Genomic DNA, 23,245 nt, shown 5'->3' on the forward strand with positions numbered 1-23,245 from the left:
TCTATAGAATTTTCCGTTGCTTTGAATCGTAATTTTCAAATCAGATTCAACAGGACACCACGTTGCATTGGAGGGACGAAAACCAGTTTAAAAGAATATCATTCAGGACATGGATATTACAGGCGAAGAGCAAGGTGGACACAGGAAAATAAGCATAGATCGATGAAATACATGAGAGAAAAGAATGATTCAACACTGTGGCAGGCTTGTTCTCTGCTGTTCAAGCCATACTGCCGGCTATGCAATCTTCGGTAGCAACGGCAGCTTTGTGTATCCGTGCTGAATTGAGATTAGAGCCTTTAAAGAAACCAAAAACGGCCTTGAGGCAAAATTAGAGAAATGCATTCCGACATTCGCTTGCTACCCCTGGATGGCTGCAACGACGGCTGGTTCCGTTCCTTAGAAGCTTGATCGCCATACCCATCCATATGTCTCTCCAACAGCAGTAAGAGGCGAAGTCCTCGATAGTCTCTATCGATGGTTATATAAATAGCTAACCGGAGATGCTGTTATATACTTCCTGCGACATATTTACTCACTAGAAAATTGTCCTCAATTTCATCTAGCGCAGCTCGCTCGCTCCCTTCGAAGTCCGTCGTGGACATATGTTTTCAATAGAAATTGCAAACGATGTTGAGAGCGATCTTGTATACAGTATTCGACGTATGAGCAAAGTAAAGCTTCCATGATGTGTCGTTTTAAGAAAACCTGTACGTTCTAAAGGCGACACAATTGAAGACGTCTGGAAAAGCCGAATGGCATTATTCTAATTTGTTAGAACCGCTACCATCAGCCTGCCAGCTAGCCGCGCCAGGACATCCAACGAATGAGATGGGTCGTCTCTTGTGCCTTAGCAACGGCACTTTGTCAAGACGGGCAAGGCCTATTTTTCAATTGTCATTTTTCTTCAGGCATATTTTCATTTCGTTTTCGATAGCTCGTTGCCACGAGGACGAACCGCACATGACAGAGGAGGAGGTCGCAGCGGTTCTGTGTTCCGAAAGAGGTAAATAAAAATTAAAGTCGCGCCGTGTTTCCGATGTAGCGTCGAGAGTTTGTCTGATTGTCTAAGCTCGTCGCCAGAGAAGAATGTCCCTACGTTGAACGACGCGTAAATCTTTGTTGCTCTCATTTCTCAGTTCTCTCTTTAGCTTCTTCTGTTGCAGGAATGAATGGCCTTAGTAAATGGATATAGGACCAAAGTCGGTTAGGCGCAAGCTAGACTCTTCTAGATCACCTGATCCATTTTAGGCGGCTGCATGATAGCATAAAAGGACAAATTATAGGCAATATTCAACGTTGTAATTCTTACAACAGGAAAATTAAGTTAAAAGTTAGTACGCTTATTAGGCTCAGTAAGAAATTTCAACATATACACTATAATCCGTATGCCCGTATACAAAGCGCTGATCAAAATATGTTTACAATATGATTCTCCTCCTATATAAAACGGGTTTTTGCATAATTGCCTTTTTTGCATTGCCAGTTTTCGCTTATTAGCACGCAGGACGGAGAGCAATACGTGTACTTACAGACGTAACCGAAATTCTACCATACTAAAAGGTTTTAGCAGTTAGAAAAAAACAATCGTTGAAGAAGTGACCCCCATGAAACGATGAACGTCGTAATGGTAGCTGCTTGTATTATTTACGCGTGTTATCACGTACAGATAGAATGTAGTTGAATGTTTACGCAGAAAATCGCTTGCGCACTTTCCCTAAGCGATGCGTGTATTAGGCTAATATACATAGAGGGAGAAAGGGCCAGAAGGGAAATAAAAAGGCTGGCGAATAAAGAAAAACCCAATTTGCCCGTGCACTGTTGTGTGCTCTGCACGACGACAATCCAAGCACACGTATGTGTTCTTGAGCCATAAGCTGCACAGCGGCTGCAACGGTAAAGCTATTATTCGTGCAAAGCGTATATCTGTATTTATTTAAGTTTTTGAAGTCAGCGGTTGTTATATCAGTTAAGTTAGTTATTGTTTATAATGATTAAATAGATGATCGACTAGGTCGAGTTGATGTACAGCTCTTGAGCTTAGAACCGCAGTCTTTCTTTCTTTCATTTAGTGCTACGTAAATTCTAAGCAGATTTTGACAAACATAACATCCTCATCACGAGGCTACCTTATCAGGCACAGTTCTTACGATCTGCAACTCGTATTCGAACTTAAAACAACCTACTTATGATAAATGCAATGTTACGGAAGGAAAAGAGTTCCGCTATGTATTTGACGCAAACATGTGAGCACCGTCGATCGGCTTAGTGATAGAACCGTATACCATACAAATCCGATATCATATACAGAAAATCTGACACTGAATCTTGCACCTGTGAGCTCTAGGCATTAACCTAAGATCAATAGAGAATCGACTGCGGTCGAATCCAGGCGGCGGACACCGGTAAAGGAGGCTCTCTGATATCTTTCAGCAACAGCGCGATCCGGCTGATTCTGTTCTTCTATCCACCTTACTAATCAGTCCACCACGTATTTGAGACCAAATAGGGAATTCAGAAGAGTTTTTGGCACTAGTGGTTTAGCGCAGTTGGAAATCAGCGGAACAGAGGCCTGCTCAGCTACTTAATGTCCCACAGTGTTTTGCAGCAGCGACACTGAACTCGGTTATCTAGTACTGAGACAGTGCATGGGAGCAGGTGACCGATTCGCAGCGCAGTGATATTACTGTGCCTGCAACTACGGGATCGACCTTAATTCCAATATTTCGAATAATCACTGTATTGCTTCCGATTGGAAATGAGCCTTTTCTTGTGCTCGGCCCCTGGGCTCTGCAGAGATATAGCGGCCCCGCAAAATCGGTGACGGCGGCAGGGCAAATAGCAGCAGTAGTAGTAACAAGCGAGGACAAACATTAAATTCGATATATGAGCAAGTCGGGCGGAGCAGAATTGTTTAATATTGGTCAGACTATTCACATAATGAGGAGTATCAGGTCGGACAGTAAATGAGCGAAAATGGTGCTATACAAAGTCAGCAGCGGGGATTTTTGTTGGGTGCTCCACCTTGTTTTCATCAGAAGAAAAAATCGTCATCGACTTCCGTCGAAGTCAATGTTTAATCTGCGTAAGTATATAGGAATACTTCTATTGGGCGGGTCGGCTGGTTGATCAACTCGGAAATCTGAAAGAGAAGTCAAATCTGGCGGACTCAAGCCTGTGGATTGATAAGTGCTTAAAAACAGCCAAAATAACGATGACCTGGCTATATGTACGTCTGTATAAAGTGCGAAATGGCAAGTGTTTCATGATTGCGTTTGGGGCAATAAATACTAACAATTAGAGCGAACACGACAGAAAACAACAAAAATGCCCACTACGTTACTACGTACAAGACGTACTACATATTACTCACTGTGGAAAACGTGGTAATACTGCTTTCCCCAAACGCATAACAGGCTTCTTCCAAGAACGGTTATGGGCTCCAGTGATCGTTCCTGATGTTCCGTGAATTATCGAGAAAGAACACACAAAAAAGCCGCTGTAGTTGTTTGCTAATACGTAAAGATCTCTCGCCTCTACCTATAGTAGCGGGGTTCGGTCAGTGAACGGAGTTGATGGCTATTCGGGCAGGCGGGTCTGATAGATGTACTATGTCACTAATTATGTGTAAGATGAACTCTCATCATCTTACCGACGACAAGGGTTACAAACCTTTCACATGACAAGATGCCTTAGTAACCCCTTCGTAAGTGTATGCCAGTCTTTCGCTTTTTTCACGTTTAACAGGACCGCTGTGAAAACGTTGGCGGATCCGTATAACGCATTGCTCCATACTAGAGTTTGATGAAGATGACATCATTTATTGGCTTGCAAACGAGTCAATTAAGCCTATTGTCATTATGACAGTTTTGCAATTGGTACTATTAGCATGCTATCATTTTGTTTGTGCGAGATCTGACCTAATCCTTCGATGAAGTATCACGACTGGGAATATGGCGGCACCTCGAAAAATGACGTGCTATTGCTTCAACAGCGGACAGCGTTGAGGGTTACATGGACGTGAACAAGTAGACTTATCATTGTGGAAATCATCACACTACAAACAGTACGTTTCAAACGTTGTAAAGGAAATTTTTTTCCTACGATACATCAGAAGCAAACCCACGAGAAAATGTACACCAGACGATCTGACACAGAATGTACACAACATCGACAACTTGGTCGCGGTCGGAAGCACGCTTGCTAAATAACTTTGATTATTGCGCCTTATGTATCTATGTATTCAGTCGCCGGTTCCCCTTGTGCGTTTGATAGCAAGCGACATGATTCCAACACCATTTGATTCGATCCGATGCAAACTGCCAAACTAGCAATGCTTTATGTGTACGTCATTCGTAGCGCAGAAGGACTTCCGAGTTCGTGTAACTTTAAAAATGCGTTCATACTTTCCTCGTTGGCACGGTCGTAGATTTTGTCACCCTATTTGTTGTTGTATTCTTTCGCAGAGCCCATATGCTACCTAGCTTAGGCCTGATTGGTTAGAAGCGGCGGCGGCGGCAGTAGTAGTTACATTTCCTCATACTTCGTTGACTTGGAATTCTTCCGCTAGCATTGGAGCTTCAGGCGCCGCGGTATAGCTAGCCGCGATTTCCCGAAAATCCATATTGCCATCACTAGCACCAAATATTTCGCTGGGTCTCGACCCTCGTCGTGTTCATTAGCAGGAAGCAATTTCTTTTCTAAATATATCGTCAGCTATCAGTGTCTGTCGATAAATAATTCCATAGGGTTTTTAGATGTTACCAACTTTGGGGATGTGACGATCTTGACAACCAAGGCCGTAACATCAAATATTCCGTTCTTTGCGGGGCCCTCGCGTTGATCGCTGGGCACCTTTTCAATGAGTTTGTTTTTCTGTTTGTACTTCTAGTTACATTAGTAGAAGATATAATACTAGGACTAGGCATTCTGATAGGGTAGGAGGATTTGCAATACACCAGTACTTGTCGTTCACGGGCATTACCGATTTACTCGTAAGCTGTTTCTTCGTCGTACAGATCAGCGGTGCCAATATCATCCAGTTAGCTAGGCGTAACACGCTCTTGTTGTTGCTACTGGTCTAGTTAGGTGAACGGCGTAGCGAAGGGCCATCTCTGAGTCCATCAGGCACAGCTCGTATCACATTTATCGATAAGTTCTTCTGTCTCGACTATTGCCACCTACCGTTCTCTGACTGTTGCTCAGAACCAGTCCAGTAAACCACTGAACAGCTCGCGATTCGTGAGTTCGCTAATTATCTGCACTGACCCAGCTCACTCATGGACTTATCCTCAGCTCGGCAAACAACGACGGCCTTCTAACACAATTCTAAAACAATCTTTAAGCTAACACGATAGGCCATGGACGTCCACGAATAACGTCGGCCGAACGAGATCCGTGTACAAATATATAGCTATTGAAAGCGCACAGATAAATGGCACAAAAGGGCCAGCTGCGTTCAGCACAAACGGAATTCGATGGTTAGATGTAACCCCCGCATTCGCTCAATAGACTACAACTACATGTATAACAATGCGCTGATGGAGTCAGATCAGGGTCGGCAATAGAATCCATCTATCCCATTGTTGTTCTACTATCTTTGATCCTTACGAGTGCCCCTAGTGGTGCGCTGGGTCATTTGTGTGATCTTCTTCACTTTAAACGAAGTATTTTAACAATGAGCATAAGTAACTTCTCGTTAACCCGATTCCTTCCTTAGCCGTCCTTCATGTGCCCAAGTCGCGACAATGCGTGTATGAAAAGGCAGGAAGGAATAAAGACTACTCATTTCAGACCAATAACGGTGTCCTTAGCACGTCAATAAGTAAGCGACGATCGTCGCTCGCCATTAGTTACAACGTCAATTGTTGTACAACATCGTCACCTAAAATTGAAAACTCCGAGGTAGTGCTAAACAATGGTAAAAGAACGTACAGCTAAGGGTTTCGGCTGTGAAAAAAGAAAAAAAAAACCGCAGTTCACGAGAATAATGTTGCAGTTAGGTAAGATTAGACCTCGAAGGCAGCCGAAGGCCAAATGAGGTAGAGCAGTTTTCAACAGCGTTTGCTAGCAAGCTAGTAAACTGGATAGCTCGAAGGTTGGTCAACTGTTACCCTAGCTAGTCAGTCTCGGCAAACGCCTTCTACCACGGACAGACGAAACGTCAGGATTGGCCGGAATCCTTGATTCTCCTTGCCTAGCGCTTCGTCCACTTTAGGCGCTCCAACATGATTTAAGTTATGACTTGGCTTCCGTGAGTACCCTTCTGTTCAGCGTCCCTAGAGGAACCCCGACGGACATGAGAAACTGAATAGAATCAAATTCGTATGGTAGAAAAGGTAGAACAGTGGAAAAAGAAGAAGTAGTTTTTAGCAGAATCTAGTAGCGGAAGTCTTGTGTATCCATACACAGACATGTATGTATGCAAATCTATGCGTATACAGGCACAATGATTTGCTAAGTGTATGATATTACCGCAATGCATTATAGCGCCTTATTGCTGCTATTAGCGCCCGCCCATAGCCGACACCACAATCTTATAGGCTTTCACCTTTTTTTTTTTTGTTACTTTCGTTCCAATTCGGCTGGGTGAACGTCACCGTAGCGGCGACGCCTATCGGAGCCTGCGAACTGTGAATCTCTACTGACTATCCGTAGTATTCTTGCTGCTAGCTATTTGTTTCTCAGTTGACGGTGTCCCGCCTCCCTCTCGGCGAGACGAGCGGAGAAATCTATGATGAAACTGGTCCAACAGGGGCCATACTGGCAGGCTGCTACAATAATGTCCTACGTCGCTGCCTCGCCACTGATGGTATTTTCCGTCTTTGCAAGTATCTTGAAAGAGCCCCTGCCAACGGGGGCAAACACATCGTAACATCCGTTTAACGCTGCGCCACTCGTACAGACTTCGGTAGCCGCAGTCGGACAGAGAAAACGATGGAAAGGAACAGGGAACGTTGAGAGGGGGGCGGCCTGCAGCAGCGAACGGATTAAAGGTCAGCGCAATTGATGGGAAGTGAAGCCGCGGAGCTATGCCCTCGTGCACTTTCGCATGGCCTACTACTCTCTATAACCTAAGATCGCTGCTTGTGGAGACAGTAACGTCGAGAAGCAGCAGCAAAGAAGGGAACTAGTTGAAGAAAATGGAGGAACAGGAAAAAGGGACAAGAAAAAGACGAAAAAAGAGAGAAGAGCAACAATAACAGGAAAAGGCATTTGAAAGCGAAATAGGCGGGATACGGAGGATCCAGAAAGGGAAGATGGACAGGTCAACCGTTCTTGGCTATAGATGTAGGACGAGCTAAGGAAGGGCAATGGAAAACTATAGGATATCACCAGACCCTCTGGCTGACGAAACTGTAGCAATTGTCTTGCTTCCACTGACGATTATGCGGCCCAGTGGGTTGCTGAGTGCGTGCCGTACACACCATCACGGTATATAACCCGCTTAAGACAAAACTTCAGTTGTTGAAATAGTTTGGGAGAAGACGAAGTGTCCTGTCTTGCATTATTTCGATCGGGTACTTGTCGTGCTCGAAGTCAGATGTTTCCTCAGGGAATGTTAGAGGTTAAAAGGTAATTCCTCTTATAAAGTAATATAGAAATCCAGTATTCGAATGAACGTCGACTCCAATAAAAACCAAGTCGGTACCTGCAAGGAGCCTTATTCGTAATTGCTATGTAACCTTGTTTTGTGGGGCCTTCGTAACGCATAAATTGTGCAAGTTTGCTCAATCATATAGTATGCGTTCTACATACTTTCATCTGTAGCAGCAATACCCATTTTTGGCCGATTTCCTGATCATTTAGCTCTACTGTTCTTGTTTAATGGATGACAGCATTTACTGGTTAGGAAGTGGCTTGAAAGCTTGAATTAATTTCATCTTATTGTACCAGCGGTGGAAAAAGATCAAGATGTTTTGTTTCAGCACCAGCAGTAATAATCTAACATCGTTTCTTGGTCCTTTATCCACTAACGATAGGACTACGTTTCCTAGGTGATGCTAAACTATTCGTAGACCATATTCGTTGAATAATCAAAGCCAGTAGATATTTAAGAATTAAATATTTTTATACCGAATTGTCTCTATAGTTAATTTTCTCTGTCGTCAAAGATGTTGAAACAATAAAGGTTAGCTCATTGTTGTTTGGCTGACCCATCGAGCCATAATTATACCTTTCACGTCGATATAGTCGATGACAGTAACGCAGAAGCACGTGTCTGCCGAGCCTATTTGATCATTGGAAGGTTCCATGAACTTACCACCAAACCAAATACTTACTCAGTGTATAATGTTAACAAAAATTCAAGGACGGACTGTACAAAGCTAAAATTCTAATGACTGCCAGTTCGCGACATTGGCTCAACGCCAATTGGCTGGGCGATACCCTCCAGTCAGTAGGCAGTATTTATAAAAATATAATAGGATTACATACAAAAATTACAATTGAAAAGAGGCGATATCGAATAGCCATTACTAGTACAAGTACTGTCCATAAGCAGTCGCTTCCAAACGAAATGATTCTGTTACAGCTAGGAATAAGGTGCGAATGATTCTGGTGGCCTGAAACCTCCAAACGGAATCACTGAACCTCTTGCCTTTCTAATGACTATTCCCTACATTTGCTTCCGAACGGGGTAAAGCGAATGCTGCTGCTGCTGCTGCTGCTATCTATCCGAGTACTCGATAGGGATCGAGGCATTCTATTTGAAATGAAACGACATAATACACTAAATTGAATATACTCCTACGTAAAGGGTATTTTTCCCAGTTGTACAAGCGGCGTACGTAGTACAAGAGTATAACCGGGTATAGCAATATGTTCCGGTCATAGACTTAACGTGATAGTAAGTGTAAAGTTTACTACAGAATTTCAGCATTATGCTGCAAGTGTTTTTAGCTTGTGACTTGTTTGCGGTTTGAGCTCGTTTGCAACATGTGAGATGTGGGACGATGACGCTTAAACATATCACACAAAGTTGAGAGATTTGACAATTGTTTCCATTTGAGACTATATGTCAAGTAGGACGTTTGGGCCTGTTGGAAAGGCCATAAACTATTATGCTGAAAAAGTGCTATAAAACAAATATGTTATGCTTTGAATGGTTCTCCGATATTACACCGATTAATACGTTACGACGTAGCACAGATGCTTCGTGTAATATATGGCAATGATTAACAGAATGATAGTTCGTTTCAATGTTCGGTTGATGAAGTTTTTCCTTTGCGGCGTAGACCTTCGGATGATGATAGCCTGACGGTTGCACGGACGCCATAGCAACATTGATTCGCACGATGATTGATGCTTAATAACACCCGTACCACGAACCACCAAGACACGCTCAGCTAATTCTTAACGATGCAATGTACTTGGCCTTGTGCACCTTATAGGCACTCTCACACAAACTCGCTCAAAGTACCGCTATCAGCATCAGCTAAGGGATCCCCGCAAAGACCCTATACTACTTTAGTATATATCTTCTCGAAGACATTGTTGCTGCGCCATGTTTAATGCGAAGCACCACTGAGCTCATGCAGAAAATCAGCTCAGCGCTGTCACTCAAATATAAATGGGTTTTTATCCTTGAAGGAACGCTTCAATTTCGATCGTTTGATGCGTCCCGAAAATTATATTCAATCATTTGACGTATGGCTATATTCTTAGGTACAGAAGCTGAACTGAAAATCTTGTGTTGCTTACATGAACATTTTGCATTTTCTCCCTTTTAATTTGCCACAATGTCACATGGTCGACGAAAAGGTTTAGACGGTACCTGAACGATATTTGCCCAACTTTAAAGTTACCTCCTGGCACGATCGTGTCAGCAATCAGAGGTTCACTCACCTTCAATCAAACACCGAAGCCCCATTACACTAGAAATGGCCTTGGTATAACTGTCGTTCCTTTGTGTTGAACTGTCCACGATACAAAATGACACGCATATCTACAACGACTCTTTCTTCAATAAAAGCTTCGGCATCAGCTGCTACGATCCAATCAAGTGATGCCCTTTACCGCGTGTCACCATAGCATGTTTGTGTGTGTGTGTGCACTTGCAGATAAATGCACGCCCTGAAGTTTGATAGTAAAGATCTAAGCGGGAAACTTGACGCCAATGTCCGCTGCGTCAATCGTACTGCTAGTTACGCCCCTATATAGCGCTGTGACGCTATTATATTAACGTCGGGTGCGTTCGGCGTTTGTAGGGTTTTTTTGCGAGTGGCGCCTTCAGAGGGATATCATCCACGACCGAACATCGCTAGCTAGATAGAGACAGGCATAGGCATTGTGAACAGCGAGAGATAGAAGGAAGTTAGCATGAGTCACGGAACGAAGGGAAGGAAAATGTCATAATCAAAGTATTCCTAGCCAAGAAGGATTAGCACATTTGTTAATAGGATACTGGAAAGTATTTAATTAAGCTGTTCGCTTGATCTGATTAAAAGCCGTAAGGTTGTATCGCAAAGCTTGATATAAACATTGAGCGTAGTTGCTATGGGCGTATGAGAACGTAATTAGTTGGATGATCCTAAAAGAACAACACGTATAATTACGTCGAATTTCTATACAGGCAAGCGCGGGTTCAACTGCAAATAAGTTCTGCTGTCGGACCGAATATGCACTACGATCTATAGTATCGGAAGGGGAAAAATATCAATAATATAAATTAATAAATATATTGTTCCCTACAACAAACGCTTTCATTTCCGGGTTAATTTCAGATATGTTTTTTTTTTTCTGATACTTTATAATATAAGCAATGCATTACTAACCTTAAGGCTGTTATCATGAACTAGTACTCGATCGAGAAGAAAAAAAAAAACAAAATTCGATTAAAATATCATCAATTTATTAGTCTTTTTTTTTAATCGTAGAGATAATGTTCCGGTTGAATAAGGCTCTGGCGAGTGTGCTGAATATCGTTATTCGATATGAATCAATAGTGGCCTGAAAGAGAGGCCTGCTACAACGAATGCTGCGCGCGTGTTTAGGTACAGTCTGTGTTATTATTCCCCGGCCTTCCCCTGTTCACTGTCTTTGTACAATTCGGACCAGTGTGATGCTCGCTATAAAAATGTCTGTTTTATGTTCTAGGGCATCAGGTCACGCTGAAAACTCCGACACGGCTCGGGATACTGTTACAGATGTCAATCTAGCTTCTGTAGATTCCTTATTAGGCCCTCCCTCCTGACTGACTGACCTGATTGGGCCTATAGAGCCGAAGAATCCCCTTTGGCTAATTAGGAAAACATCGGGGCAGGGAATCGTTAGCCAGCCGAACCCCCAGCTGCTGCTGCTGCTGCTGCTCTTTTACAATAGTCAATTTTTACTACTGCCGCTACTACAATGACTCACGCATCTCTATCACTGGAAATTTTTAGCAATTACCCAACTAACGGCTCGCCACTAATTATATCGGGTACATTTAACGATGCTGCTATGTTTAGGCGTTAATTGGCAAAACTGAGAAATAGGTAAGTTGTGGTAAATTACGACGGCAAGCGTAAAAGTAGTTTGCTGTATTGCAAGCACTAGAGAAGTGCTCGACATCAATCTGATAGCTGCTAAAGGTCAATAATGAAAATAAGGATATCTAGTCCGTGTAGAAAATGGCGAGATTGACGCTGCTGAGTTCTCTATCTAGCCATATTCAGCCATGCTTCGAAAACAATACCACTATAGATCTTAACAACTAGAAATGGAAAATCTGTATAAAATCATTTGTTCCTTACCATCCATTTGTACCTAATGTCCGTTGTTCAAGGAGGATGATGTAGTGATTAAGATCAGACTGCTAATTCGAGGCTGATTGTCAGTCGGCTCTTTTATCAGCATCACAACAACAACAACAAACAACAACAAACAACAACAACAATAACAACAACAACAACAACAACAACAACAACAACAACAACAACAACAACAACAACAACAACAACAACAACAACAACAACAACAACAACAACAACAAGGTCTAGCTAGATGCGCTTTTAAAGAACAGGCAAAATATGTTGGATACCTATAGGCGACGAGTCAGGCGCATGGTATGGAATTCACAGTTACGTTGATCCACATCCATAGAACTTTAGTTAGCCGTATTCGAGAGTCATGTCTGTGCTACGCCGCCACCGCCACCGCCGCTGCTGCTGTTCAAAAACAGCAAATAAACAAAGGATTCGAGGAGCAGAAGACAAACAGAAAAAAAGTTCAGTTTGTCGTTTAATAGCGACCAGCGGGTGGCAATAAGTGAAATTTGCAGCAGTGAAGAGTAGATTTTCGCTACATATTTCATGTCTAACTATTAGCTCAGCCGTCGTACAAATTTTTAGGTAAGGTTTGGATGAGCGGCGCCAGAGTTGAGTGCACTCATGAACGTAACTCATATTCAGGGGCAATACGGATGAGCAGAAAGTAGAGTAATAATGAAAATTTGTTGTATAGTTTCTTTTGACAGGAAGAAACGCTACCTACTCACCGCGTCGCGTGCTGACAACGAGAGTGGACTCTCTAACGCTTAAGAATTTTTCGTTTAAAGTTTTAATTTGGTCGCTATAGCCATTTGTTCTCTTCCCTCCGCACTTGAAGCTGTTCGAGCTGAATTTCACCCAAAACCAACTAAACAACACTGTTTTTGTCGGACTGTACAGCTGCAACTGCGTAAATTGTCTCTTAGTTTGTCCTAGGGTTAGCACGATATACGCGTAGATGGCATGAATTTATGCTCGATTGATGCCATTACTTCGCATGCAATGGTCTTGTTTTTCTAAAGCAACGCCGGAAAATGGCGGCCGGCCTTTAAGGCTCTTGACTAAGCGGTCTCGTCTGAACTGCACGACCACTTGTTAGAAGTAAGTTGCTTGTCCACTTTCGGGGATTATGGGATTCGCGGTTGAACTCGACCACGAGCCCGTTCATATACGAGGCTGCTCAAGTGTGGCTGGATTCCCTTGGTTACTTTCCCGTGACCGTTCATTACCTCTTTCCTTGAAGCACGAAACCTCACTTAAGGTCCCTAAGCGGGATTCAGTACTCGCCGATGATAGCTTGCTTCAACCTCTCCATCCAGTGCAGTCACTGTTATTATCGTCGTGGAGAAGGCACTCTAGTTTTTTGCTTTAACGAACAGTAGACCTAAACCACAGCGAAGCAGAAAGTAAAATAAGAAGATTGTATCGTTATGAGAAGGTGTGGCGGTAGCGAACCATAGTTCCTGTTTGTTCCCTGTCGGCCCATATTTCTGCCTATATGGAGGCAACTAGGTAAGAAGGAAGGAGAGGTCCTACAAAAGCCTCTGTACCCGCCGGCGTGAGCACCGCACGGGTTTGAACTATGAGCGGATTTAATGGGGGCGCTTGTCCCGCGTGCGTGACCTGACTAACTCGTTTAGTGGAGAGAAGTTGCTTCGATCGCTTACAGGGGCGAAGCGGTTGAGCAGCAGAGCCGCGTTTCGAAGGCACGACTTACCTCATGTTCGGATAAAGGGAGGGGAAGCTTGACTCAAAGCTTCCTTTAGCTCTGGGAAACGCATAGTATCAGGGCAACGTACGTGTCCGCAGAACTTTAACAGTGATTCGATAAGCTATATATAGAGAGTTTGTCTCGTGTGTATATGCTGTAGATATGCGAGCCGATACGGAACAAATCGGCTGAGATCGACCTAGAAAACCTGGTGAAAAAAAGCAGTGTGAGAAAAGCGATCGAATCCGCTCTTGTGGGGTTCTGTAGCATATGACGGCGTGGACAGAGAACAATGAGGCCGAAGACTGTCTTGTTATTAAACATATCTAGAAGATTCGTGATCCCGTAGTCTGAAATACAGTTTGTAAAGCTGGCGTTTATTTATTTTTCATTTGTATGTACAAGCTTGTCGAAATTATTTCAATAGTTCGGTTGTCAATTTAGAACTAATCAAGTTTCACATATGCAACCCTCAATCAATTGTACATTTTGTGCATTTTTCTTAGAAGATCGTGGAAGCGGAATTACAAAGAGCCAACGTTTTTCTCGAATAATTTTCCGGTTTACGAAATGCTAATGGAAAACAAATAGCTAGCAAATATCCGTATTGTAATACTTGAAGGGCCTGTTTTTTTCTGAGGCCGTTCTGTCCATAATTTAACCTCGGAAACATGGGCGGTCCTAACAGATTTTTAGATTTTCGATGTCGAAAAAGCGTGTCTTACAGAAACGTTAGAGTAATAATTTCTTTCGACAGAATAAAACATAATAGCACGTTTGTTAGCTTTATATATAATGTACGAAGGTGGCTCTCATGACTTTATATTTGAGCCTAACATCTCTCATATTTGTACAGTATTACGTAGTAGAATTTCATTCAGAAGCTACATGCTGTAAACCCTGGTCGAGGAGTTGAGTTTAAGTAAATACTGATAGAAATTTAACCTGTTGTTTCCTACATGTATCCACTTCAACTCTGGTTCTACGGGACGTTATCCAATTTCCTGCTTGGGTTGGCCTTAGTTACCTTTTTGTTGCTTGTTGAATGAACCCAAGGTTCGGCACCGTCCGTGGTATAGGGAGCCTTTCTATTGAGTGACAGAGGTTAAAAAAAAGAATGACAACATGCACGTGCACGTTATTGTCCATATTGGCCTATAAAAAAAGGTACCTAGTAATATTAGGCGTGATAATACAAGTAACCGCCCACAGATTGTAAATCTTCTAGACTATAATAGAACTATATATTAATAGACAATACGTATTTTTCTTCTAAGCTACCCACGCTACGGCAAGCAGCGTTACGTAAGTCTACGTCCGAAAAGAAAGAGCCGTGCGACGTGTGACACATATAGGAACTGCTTTCGTTGATACACTTCTAGCATTCCCCGGGGCATCGCTTGTGGGTACTAAAGGTAGCCTATTGAAGAGGTCTTCTGAAACTGAGAAATATTTTTATTGATACGCTTTACATGAAAGACCAAACCTTTAACGTTATGAAACGTGGAGTCGTGCTTGTAGCAGCATCCTTTATTAAGCTTTAGCCTAAATGCTTGATCGGTACGGAGCCCATACACGTACACACGTGATCAAGTGTGCCTTGGGAATGTCTATAATATCGTTTTAATTTGTTATTACTGACAAAATGAACATTCACATTGACAATACTATGCACGTTAGGTTTATATATATATATATATCTACGTGATACGCACTAAACTTTTGCGTAACAGTAATGAATAAACGTAATGGAAATGGCTAGCAAACCTATTTATGTGAGCCTGTGAGAAAAGCAGTCTACAAAAAAATTCATACAATTCGATTCCGAGGCTGAGAATCTATTTCAGCCTGACTGTCTGAGTGCTTAACAGGACGCCTGTCTGCGTTTAGCAAGTTTCTTTCATGAAACCCTCGCTTTGGAAACCAGTGCCGAAAAAGCTTAACAAATTGAATGTATAGTGAGTCGTTTCAAATGTTGATGATGTAGGAAATCCACACCTCTCTGTTTAGAAGCGTCGCTTGCCGCAGCGGCTTTGAAGTGCTGGCCTCACCTTGGTGTGAACCCATTCGGTGGGCTTCCTTTTACGATGCAGGACTGCATCTCTATAAAGCTCTGTTACAGTTCACTGAATAATCATATTAAAAGCCAAAATGAAATAGGACGGCTTTAAATGAATTTGAAATTTTCACATATATGCCTTGTTCGAAGGCGAAGCGTCAAAGGTCTATCGACAGTAACAGCAGTAGTAGCAGTAGGTAAGGATGGCCGCTGTTGAAATCGCTTCCTGTCAACAAAAAAAAAAGATGCTACAACTAAATTGGGTTCGGGTGATTAAAAGACAGGTGCTAAATAACAGGGGACATGAGAACAGCTGAATCCATAAAATGCAGTTCCGAAAAAATACTTTTTTTTTATGGTACTGAAAACTTTCGGTAATTTGATTTTCGTATACCGTTTCGCCGACAACGAAAAGGCCGGTGTCTGCGTAGCGACACTGGATGTATATGTGTACACGTAACCGTGCTATTCATATCGAAACATACAAATGCCGTTTCGTAAGGAGTGGGCTTACGAGGTTAACGATTCTAATTGGTTTGATTGCTACCCGTTAGCCTGGTCATTTCCCAACTAGAAACGGCCATTAAATTTTTAGGCGTTGAAATGGAGAGGTGTTTCGGCCAGAAGCTCTCACAGACGAATACATTAGAACTAGAATGAAAACGTTGTATCGGGTTGCATTGAACAGGGGAACAACGAGGCAAAATCAACAGGCAGATTTTCCTTTTGGAGAGTTCTGGGACATCTTTTGTCACCATTATCGGTGCTGCTGTTAGCGCTGAATGTAATCAAGCTGTAAAAAGAACTAAGTGGAGGGCAATAGAACGGGAACAGAATTGGCCTACTAAGCCGAGATGCGGTCTGATACGATCACAAGGCTATCCTTGCCTCGCTAGCCGCGGTCGCAGTAAACGCTCACTACTCTTCCGTTCGCTTCTTCGATAGGGACGCGTTTTGTAACTATTATATTCTCTATGAACGACCTTTGACTTCTTTTACGGTAAGACCACAGACCTTGGACCAGAAATCGCAACGAAAATCGTATTGTAAAAGAACGGTGATTGGGGCGACGCCTCGCGCGAATGTTTCTGGTTCACGAAAATCCTAGTAATTGTATGATTTCGCGTTCCTCCAGCGGTTCTATTTGGCCCTGGAACTATGGGAATTGTCTGAACGGGATTGGCTGCGTTTCTGCCATTCTGTAGAGTTCAAGAAATAGCAAGATGGCGATCGAAGGAAAAAGATCATTGTTTGAACGTTTGTGCGTATGTTTTCTTTGATTTTCCGGTGACGGCGCGCTGTTCAAGTGAGACACTGAGGCACGTGCTACGTCGAAACGGATATTCTTTCGCTGAACACTTGTTTGCCTTCGTATTAATTTTGTCAGAAGGCCTAATAGACAAGGAAGTCCTACTTTGCATTTTCAACATCCAGTTAACTACGACGCAGCGCCTGGCACCGAGAGGACGTCTGCATCTGTACCAGAAGACCAGTCGTCTTCATCCGGGGTATTTTAAGGAATTCGAATGGAGCAAGCAAAGTTGGATGCGTGGCTTCAGTTAGATAAGAACAGTTCATTAAAACAGTACAAAGTGTCACTTAATACACACACGAAAACAAAGCCAAATAACAGTACAGAGGCAACATTGTTTTGGGAACGCTTGCAGTGTCCTAATACGTAAAACTAACAAAAATTCAAACGTGAATGAAAAACGTATTTTCTGCCATTTTTATTTGTTTGTTTGTCGTTGTTCGGGAAATCGTCACATTTAATCGCAATGCGACCCTCACAGTTAGAAGCCAAAAGCAATGCTTACAAGTGGGTTACTTCTTGAGAATTAGGGCGAGTAAACAGTTGATTAGTCACGTCTTATTTTTCACTGAATTTAGCTCTTAACTAGAACTCAGACTTGTGAAAAGTTTCTCTATTTTTTTAAAACCTTCTTCATAGCAGAACTGTAGAGTAAAACAACTTTAAGTGTTTTATATTTCTACCAAAGTTAAGCTTGTAAATATGCATGAGAAACACAAAAACAAGTCTAACCTTGCTTTTAATTGCAGTGGGGCCTTATTTTGAGCACCGTCTATAGCGAGACTGACTTATTATAGTGATTCGTATCTCAGCTTGACTTTAACGAGGTATCATTTATGCTGGACTACACCCGAAGCAGATGATTCATAGAGAGAGAGGTCTGCGTCTAAATTTTTGAACACACCTGAGGTGGAACTTCTTCTAGATGGCAAAATTTACTTGCGTAGTTCTCCCTCGTTCAATCCAATGACTTCAATGTCATGTGTACTGCCATTGAGCAGTATGACAGCTAGGGCGCTTTGGCAGCTTCAAAACGGCCGTAGAAACCGGCCAGAGACCTCAAGCTTGCAGAGTAGAGCCGCGATAAATGTATTGTTTGAAGAGTAAATTTGTACGCTTGTATGAGAATGAGATATTCAACATAGAAAAGAAATGTGTACAGCCTAAAAAACGAAGCTGGAATTCTGATACGAACCCTCGAGGAGGTTCAATATTGAAAATAATTCTAGTACAATGAAGATATCTCCTATTTTAGAAAAAAAACTTGATAGGTCAGAACAACCTAATTCGTCTTTGACCTTATGATGAAAATATTACATGTCCGATCATACCTGTTCTCAGGCAACGTCGTTTTGAATTAAAAACCCGACCACTGGATGTCTCCGTAAAAGAGATAGAATTAGTTGCTTCAGGAGTGTCGATCGTTATCGAAATGACAGTGGTTAGTGATCATCATCTCGGCGATTACCAAAAAGACCTCAAAGAGACGAAAAGCCGACATTGGTTATAGATGAATTATTATGGTATTAACAAGTTACCCGCAACTAAAAGGTATTGCGCAACGGGAAACTCCACTTGGAGCATCAGTTTTTCAATGGCATGAAATCTGCCTCGTCGTCCATACTCGTTCGTGGTGAACTACTACCCTCCCACAAGTAAATAGACCTAAAACGAGGCAAAGAATACCTGCTTCAACAAAGCGTGGTGTGTAGATGCGTTATCGTATAGGTATTCTTAACTTCTGCTTCCGTAACAAAATCGATGCTTCTATATATTTAAGGTTAGGCGCACTGCTCTTTACAGCCGGACACGTTCGGCGTGTCCTGTTTACATTGCAAACGATGTGCAAACAATGCGTCCATCCAACCTATTTCAATATTACGCTAAATAAAATTCACGCAATCGATGCTAATGCTACAACATGAATGAACACACTTCGTGAAATAAGAAGCACTTCGGCGAAGTAGTCCCGGTAATAATCGGTGACGCCCGCTAACTGGATGCATTAAAGTGTGCCTGGTACTAGAGACACTCAGCAGACATGCCGATTCTGTCCTAGGTAGAGCGCAGACGGCCTTCGAAAACGTACAATTAAATAGCGCAGAGATAGGCGGTTGTACGAATGACAAGTTCGATCGACTCTAGCAACGCAGACTAACTACTATTAATGGGCTGGGTCGTACAGAAATTTATAACTATAATGATTCACGACTTGGTGAGTGTTAGCGAGACCACGCCCGTTTTTTTTTTTGTTACACGCCTATTGACGAAATCGGCTTCGTTTTGCCTACAACGCGTCATCGTGCGTTTATCTTACCTTCTTCCACAGGGAACTACCGTCGGAACCAGGACAACTACCTTACGTCTAGGCAAGGCTTATTTATCGATTTCGGCTCTAAGGAACGAGAACAAGTGTCGTTACGTGTTGAAAAATGGTGGCCTTTTCCTGCTTTTACCTTTTTTCAGGGATATACACTCCACCACAGTATTCGAATTGGCGCTGTAGTAGTAGCGGTTGGTGTGAGGAGACGCATCTGAGCTGAGGCTATCGCCTACAGATACGTCTGATACCGATCTGTCAAAGATGCGTCTATAAGGATCCCTTTATGGCGTTTCGCGTGGCTTTCAAGTCATTCATTGGTAACATGATTGTTATTACCGAACCCCTCGAAGACTGTGAAAATAACCCATTTCCTTTTGAAAAGATTGTGAAGGCCTGCCTGACCTAGGACTCGCCTGGGCCGACATTGTGCAACGCAGCCAAAGCCATCGATAAAAAATGGACTGAATGCGCCGAAAGGCTACTGCTGAATGTAGAAACATTACGTCCGTTACCATTCTGCTGCTATTGGTCCTGCTAGCCTTTTGTGTACGTGTATAAGATCTTGGATGTACCCACGTATGAGCTAAAGCGTTAAGTATCTCATTCATTGTAATGCTCGCTGCCAAGTACCTAATGATTGCGTGACGTATATAGATTGTATTATACTTTAGATCATAGAAAAATGAGAAGAATGTATAGAAGAATATATTAGGAAAACGTAATGAATTGTGTGCTACTTCGAATGGTTGTAACTTACGGGCCAGATCAAACTGAGAAAAATAAGGATGAAAACTAATCCACTTCATTCTGTTTGTCCTTCAAAAGACGCGCATGCCGATAACAAACATATATTATATTTTTATTTTTTTGTTAAGAACTTTAGAGGGAGAAAAATTATATGCGCATTCTTGTTTTTAAATGCAGCCAGTGATTGTTGAATGATGCCTAATTCGGTTTTTATGAAAAATAAAAACCGAATTAGGATAGTTTTAAAAAAACTATTTTTACTACGCTATCGCGTGCACAATGAATTAATGACGGTGTCTCAGAATGACTCAAGCATAATTTTCTCATCCGGCCAAAATTGCAGCTTCATAATACCTGTGTATTTTCAATTTTATTGTATTACCGTAATAACAACTGTTATGTAATTGGTTAACGCGATTCCGCTCTGTTTAGATTTGTGTCCTTCTACTATTTTTTTTTTTTTCTCTGTCCTGTATTTGTTTTGCGTTGCATTTTTAGGTGGTCGATTAAAAGTGGACTTTTTGGATCATACAGCTGACAGCTCATGGGAGGGCGCTTCAGCACTGAGTACAGTGGCGGTAGGAGGTTGCTGGGAGCCAGACGCCTGCATAGCACGCCATCGAGTAGCTATTGTAATCCCTTTCCGGGATCGTGCAGAACACCTCCAGCTGCTGCTACAACACCTGCACCCCATCCTGCAGCGGCAGATGCTCTCTTACAAAGTATTCGTTATCGAACAGGTATGGCTAACATACGAATGTTAGACACGATCAACAACGATCTAACTTGTTTGGCACAGTTTTGTGTGCCCTACATGCATGGACAGGGCACCGAGGTGCGAGAGCACAATGTGTTACATCGTGTAGCACATCGTGCCACCCCCACATAGGCTCGAAACGTGTCTTTTTCAATGAATCCATTCAACAGAACTCCCCCTAACGGTGAGGCGAGGGGGAATACAACAGGTACATAGCAATTAATGGCATTAACTCGTCATGGTTCATGTATATAGATGTCGGCTGAAGAGGTAAGCAGTGGCTGCTTTGTTTCCTTCGCGCTGACATGACACGCCATAAAAGAAGGATGTCAATTCATCCTCGGCACCCTCCCCCGTTGAACCTTACCTGCCAGCCTGTTTTTGAGAACCTTATTTGCTTTTTTTCGACTATATGGCTCCCTAGCTTTGTTCCGGCTATGCCCCCATATCGTTTATACATCCTGTATACGTAGCATCTCTGTGTTATTGCTCGCCCTGCAATTCGTTTCACACAGATCTGCCGCCATTGTTTGCGCAATGATGATGGATTTAAATCGTCTCAGTAGTCGGTAACATTACACACAAGAGTCAGACGCAATTATCTAACATCATGTACATGCAATCCATCGTTTTACCCGATCTCGACGTAGTCTCTCTTTAAAGCTTGCTTCGAAACATGCCCATATCATTTACCTGTCTCGCTATCTGTGTCTTGTTACACAGTTGGGGATTAAGCGGAGGGTAACCCGAGAAGGTGGCAGAAGTCGATCTATGGGCTGGCCTTGCTCGTTTTGCACAAAGACAACAAGCGCAAGTAAAGAGCGCACCAAAATATATATTGTACTATTGGCAGACGTATTATTAACCACACACATCGAAAAAAAGATTGTGTTTTTTTTTCTGGCTACATTGTGCTCATCCCCGTAGCCTCGTTCCCGGCATGGAGGGAGAGCTGCATAGTCCCTCGTCGCACACCGGCAGCAGCATCTCCAGCTGTTTGCCTCACCCAATGAGCCTTGCAGTCGTAGTGAAGTTAGTGAAAATGAAGTTAGTAAATGGCTAGCCTAGCTTCCGCTCTCATTATTTACTTACACTGCGCTCTTTGTTACAGCTCTTCTTATCGCTGTGAGATCTAGCGCTCCGGAGTCCCTGCAATGAGTATATGTTCTCGTCAATGCCTTCTTCGAGAAGCCATTCATTATTCGGTTGTGCCTTTGATCTTGCTACGTTCATCATTGTGCTGATCAATGTGATGATATATCCACATAATATACATGCAAACATATTTCGATCGATACATGCAGTTATGAATAGAGTATGCGTTCTACTTGATGTTTATGGTTTTGATGGATATAATTCCACTTTGTCGTCCTACCATAAATATGTACCTTTCTACACCATTTTATTTTATCGTTAACATGCAACATTAGGTCAAGGTTACCATTTGCACACAGAGTCGATTGTGTAGCATTCTTAAACAAAAATAAACTATTACCAATTCAATAATTAAGCAAATTTACCCTTCGGCGACCCGTACAGTCCGGATTATACTCAAAAATGTCCCAGGCTAAAATGATGATGACTATTACAAAAATGGCCCGGTGCACTTTTGACGAAATGTCTAGCTCCATTTGACAGGCGATTCAAAAGCTTGGTAGGAATACAGACGGGTTGTCTTCTTTGAAAGTGTATTCTATACTTGATGTTCCTTTAATTGCTTTCATTTACCCTTAATTAAATGCTCCCGTATTTTTGTCTGGGGTAAACATCTTCTATACCCCGAAGCTCCACGATCTGAAACTCATGACTGCTCGGTCTTCCGATTGGTGTTATGTTTGTCAGCTGTTATCCTGCTATGCCGTCGCGTGGGTCTTTGATGCCCGCGGTTTTCCGCTATGGTTCATCGGCTCGCGAATTATCTGCAGCTTTGTCCTCTCGTTGGTCTGACGCTTCCTCTGCTCAGTCTCGCCTGCCACAGATATTAGTATTTTATTAATTGTTTCTCTCTTAAATTGATCTTCTTCGACGTCTGCCACTGATTTTCAAACTTCGGCTGCTACAAAGGTTATTAGACTGGGTTTCACGAAGTCCAAGTTCTTCGACCATTTAGTTTGTTTCGTTGCGAAATTTCAGAGTCTCTAGCTGTTCAACGTAGAGTTCACAGCGATATAAACGACTGAACAGCTTCGAGCGACCTGCTCGGGCTGAAGTCAAATAGGCGCATCCTTCTACGAATAACACGAATGTATAATAACGAAATAATAATAGGTTACTTGTGAAATCATTTCATGCGGTAGAAAGTCTGTTTTTTTTATTAGCGGTAACTATGGTTAGTAGATTTTTCTGCGGCTTCGTACCACAACAAGTTAGTCTGAATATAGTTCTATGCTTCCGTGATGAAGTTTAATTTAATTCACGTGTATATTGTACTATAATACTAGCTCCTCTTCTACATTACTCAGCCTTTTTATTGGCTCAATATCATAGTGCATCTGTGCGTGATGATTTTTATCAGTCTGTGTTCTGTTCTTCAATAACTTCTGTTCAAATTTTGAAGCATAGAAAGTCTTGAGTACATTAGCGCTT

At 42.4% G+C, this 23,245-nt stretch overlaps 1 protein-coding gene across 2 annotated transcripts in view; it reads left to right on the forward strand.

The window, feature by feature from the left end:
- LOC111265628 (uncharacterized) overlaps window positions 1-23,245 on the forward strand; it is a 52,329-nt gene that overhangs the window by 6,918 nt on the left and 22,166 nt on the right. For both annotated transcript variants that reach the window (XM_022842472.2, XM_022842478.2), the window contains exon 2: window positions 20,401-20,642. In XM_022842472.2, the coding sequence (XP_022698207.1) occupies window positions 20,401-20,642 (242 nt within the window). The remainder of the gene's footprint in view (window positions 1-20,400; window positions 20,643-23,245) is intronic.

Source organism: Varroa jacobsoni, unplaced genomic scaffold (genome assembly GCF_002532875.2).
Source record: "Varroa jacobsoni isolate VJ856 unplaced genomic scaffold, vjacob_1.0 scaffold_105, whole genome shotgun sequence".
Taxonomy (NCBI): Eukaryota; Metazoa; Arthropoda; class Arachnida; order Mesostigmata; family Varroidae; genus Varroa; species Varroa jacobsoni.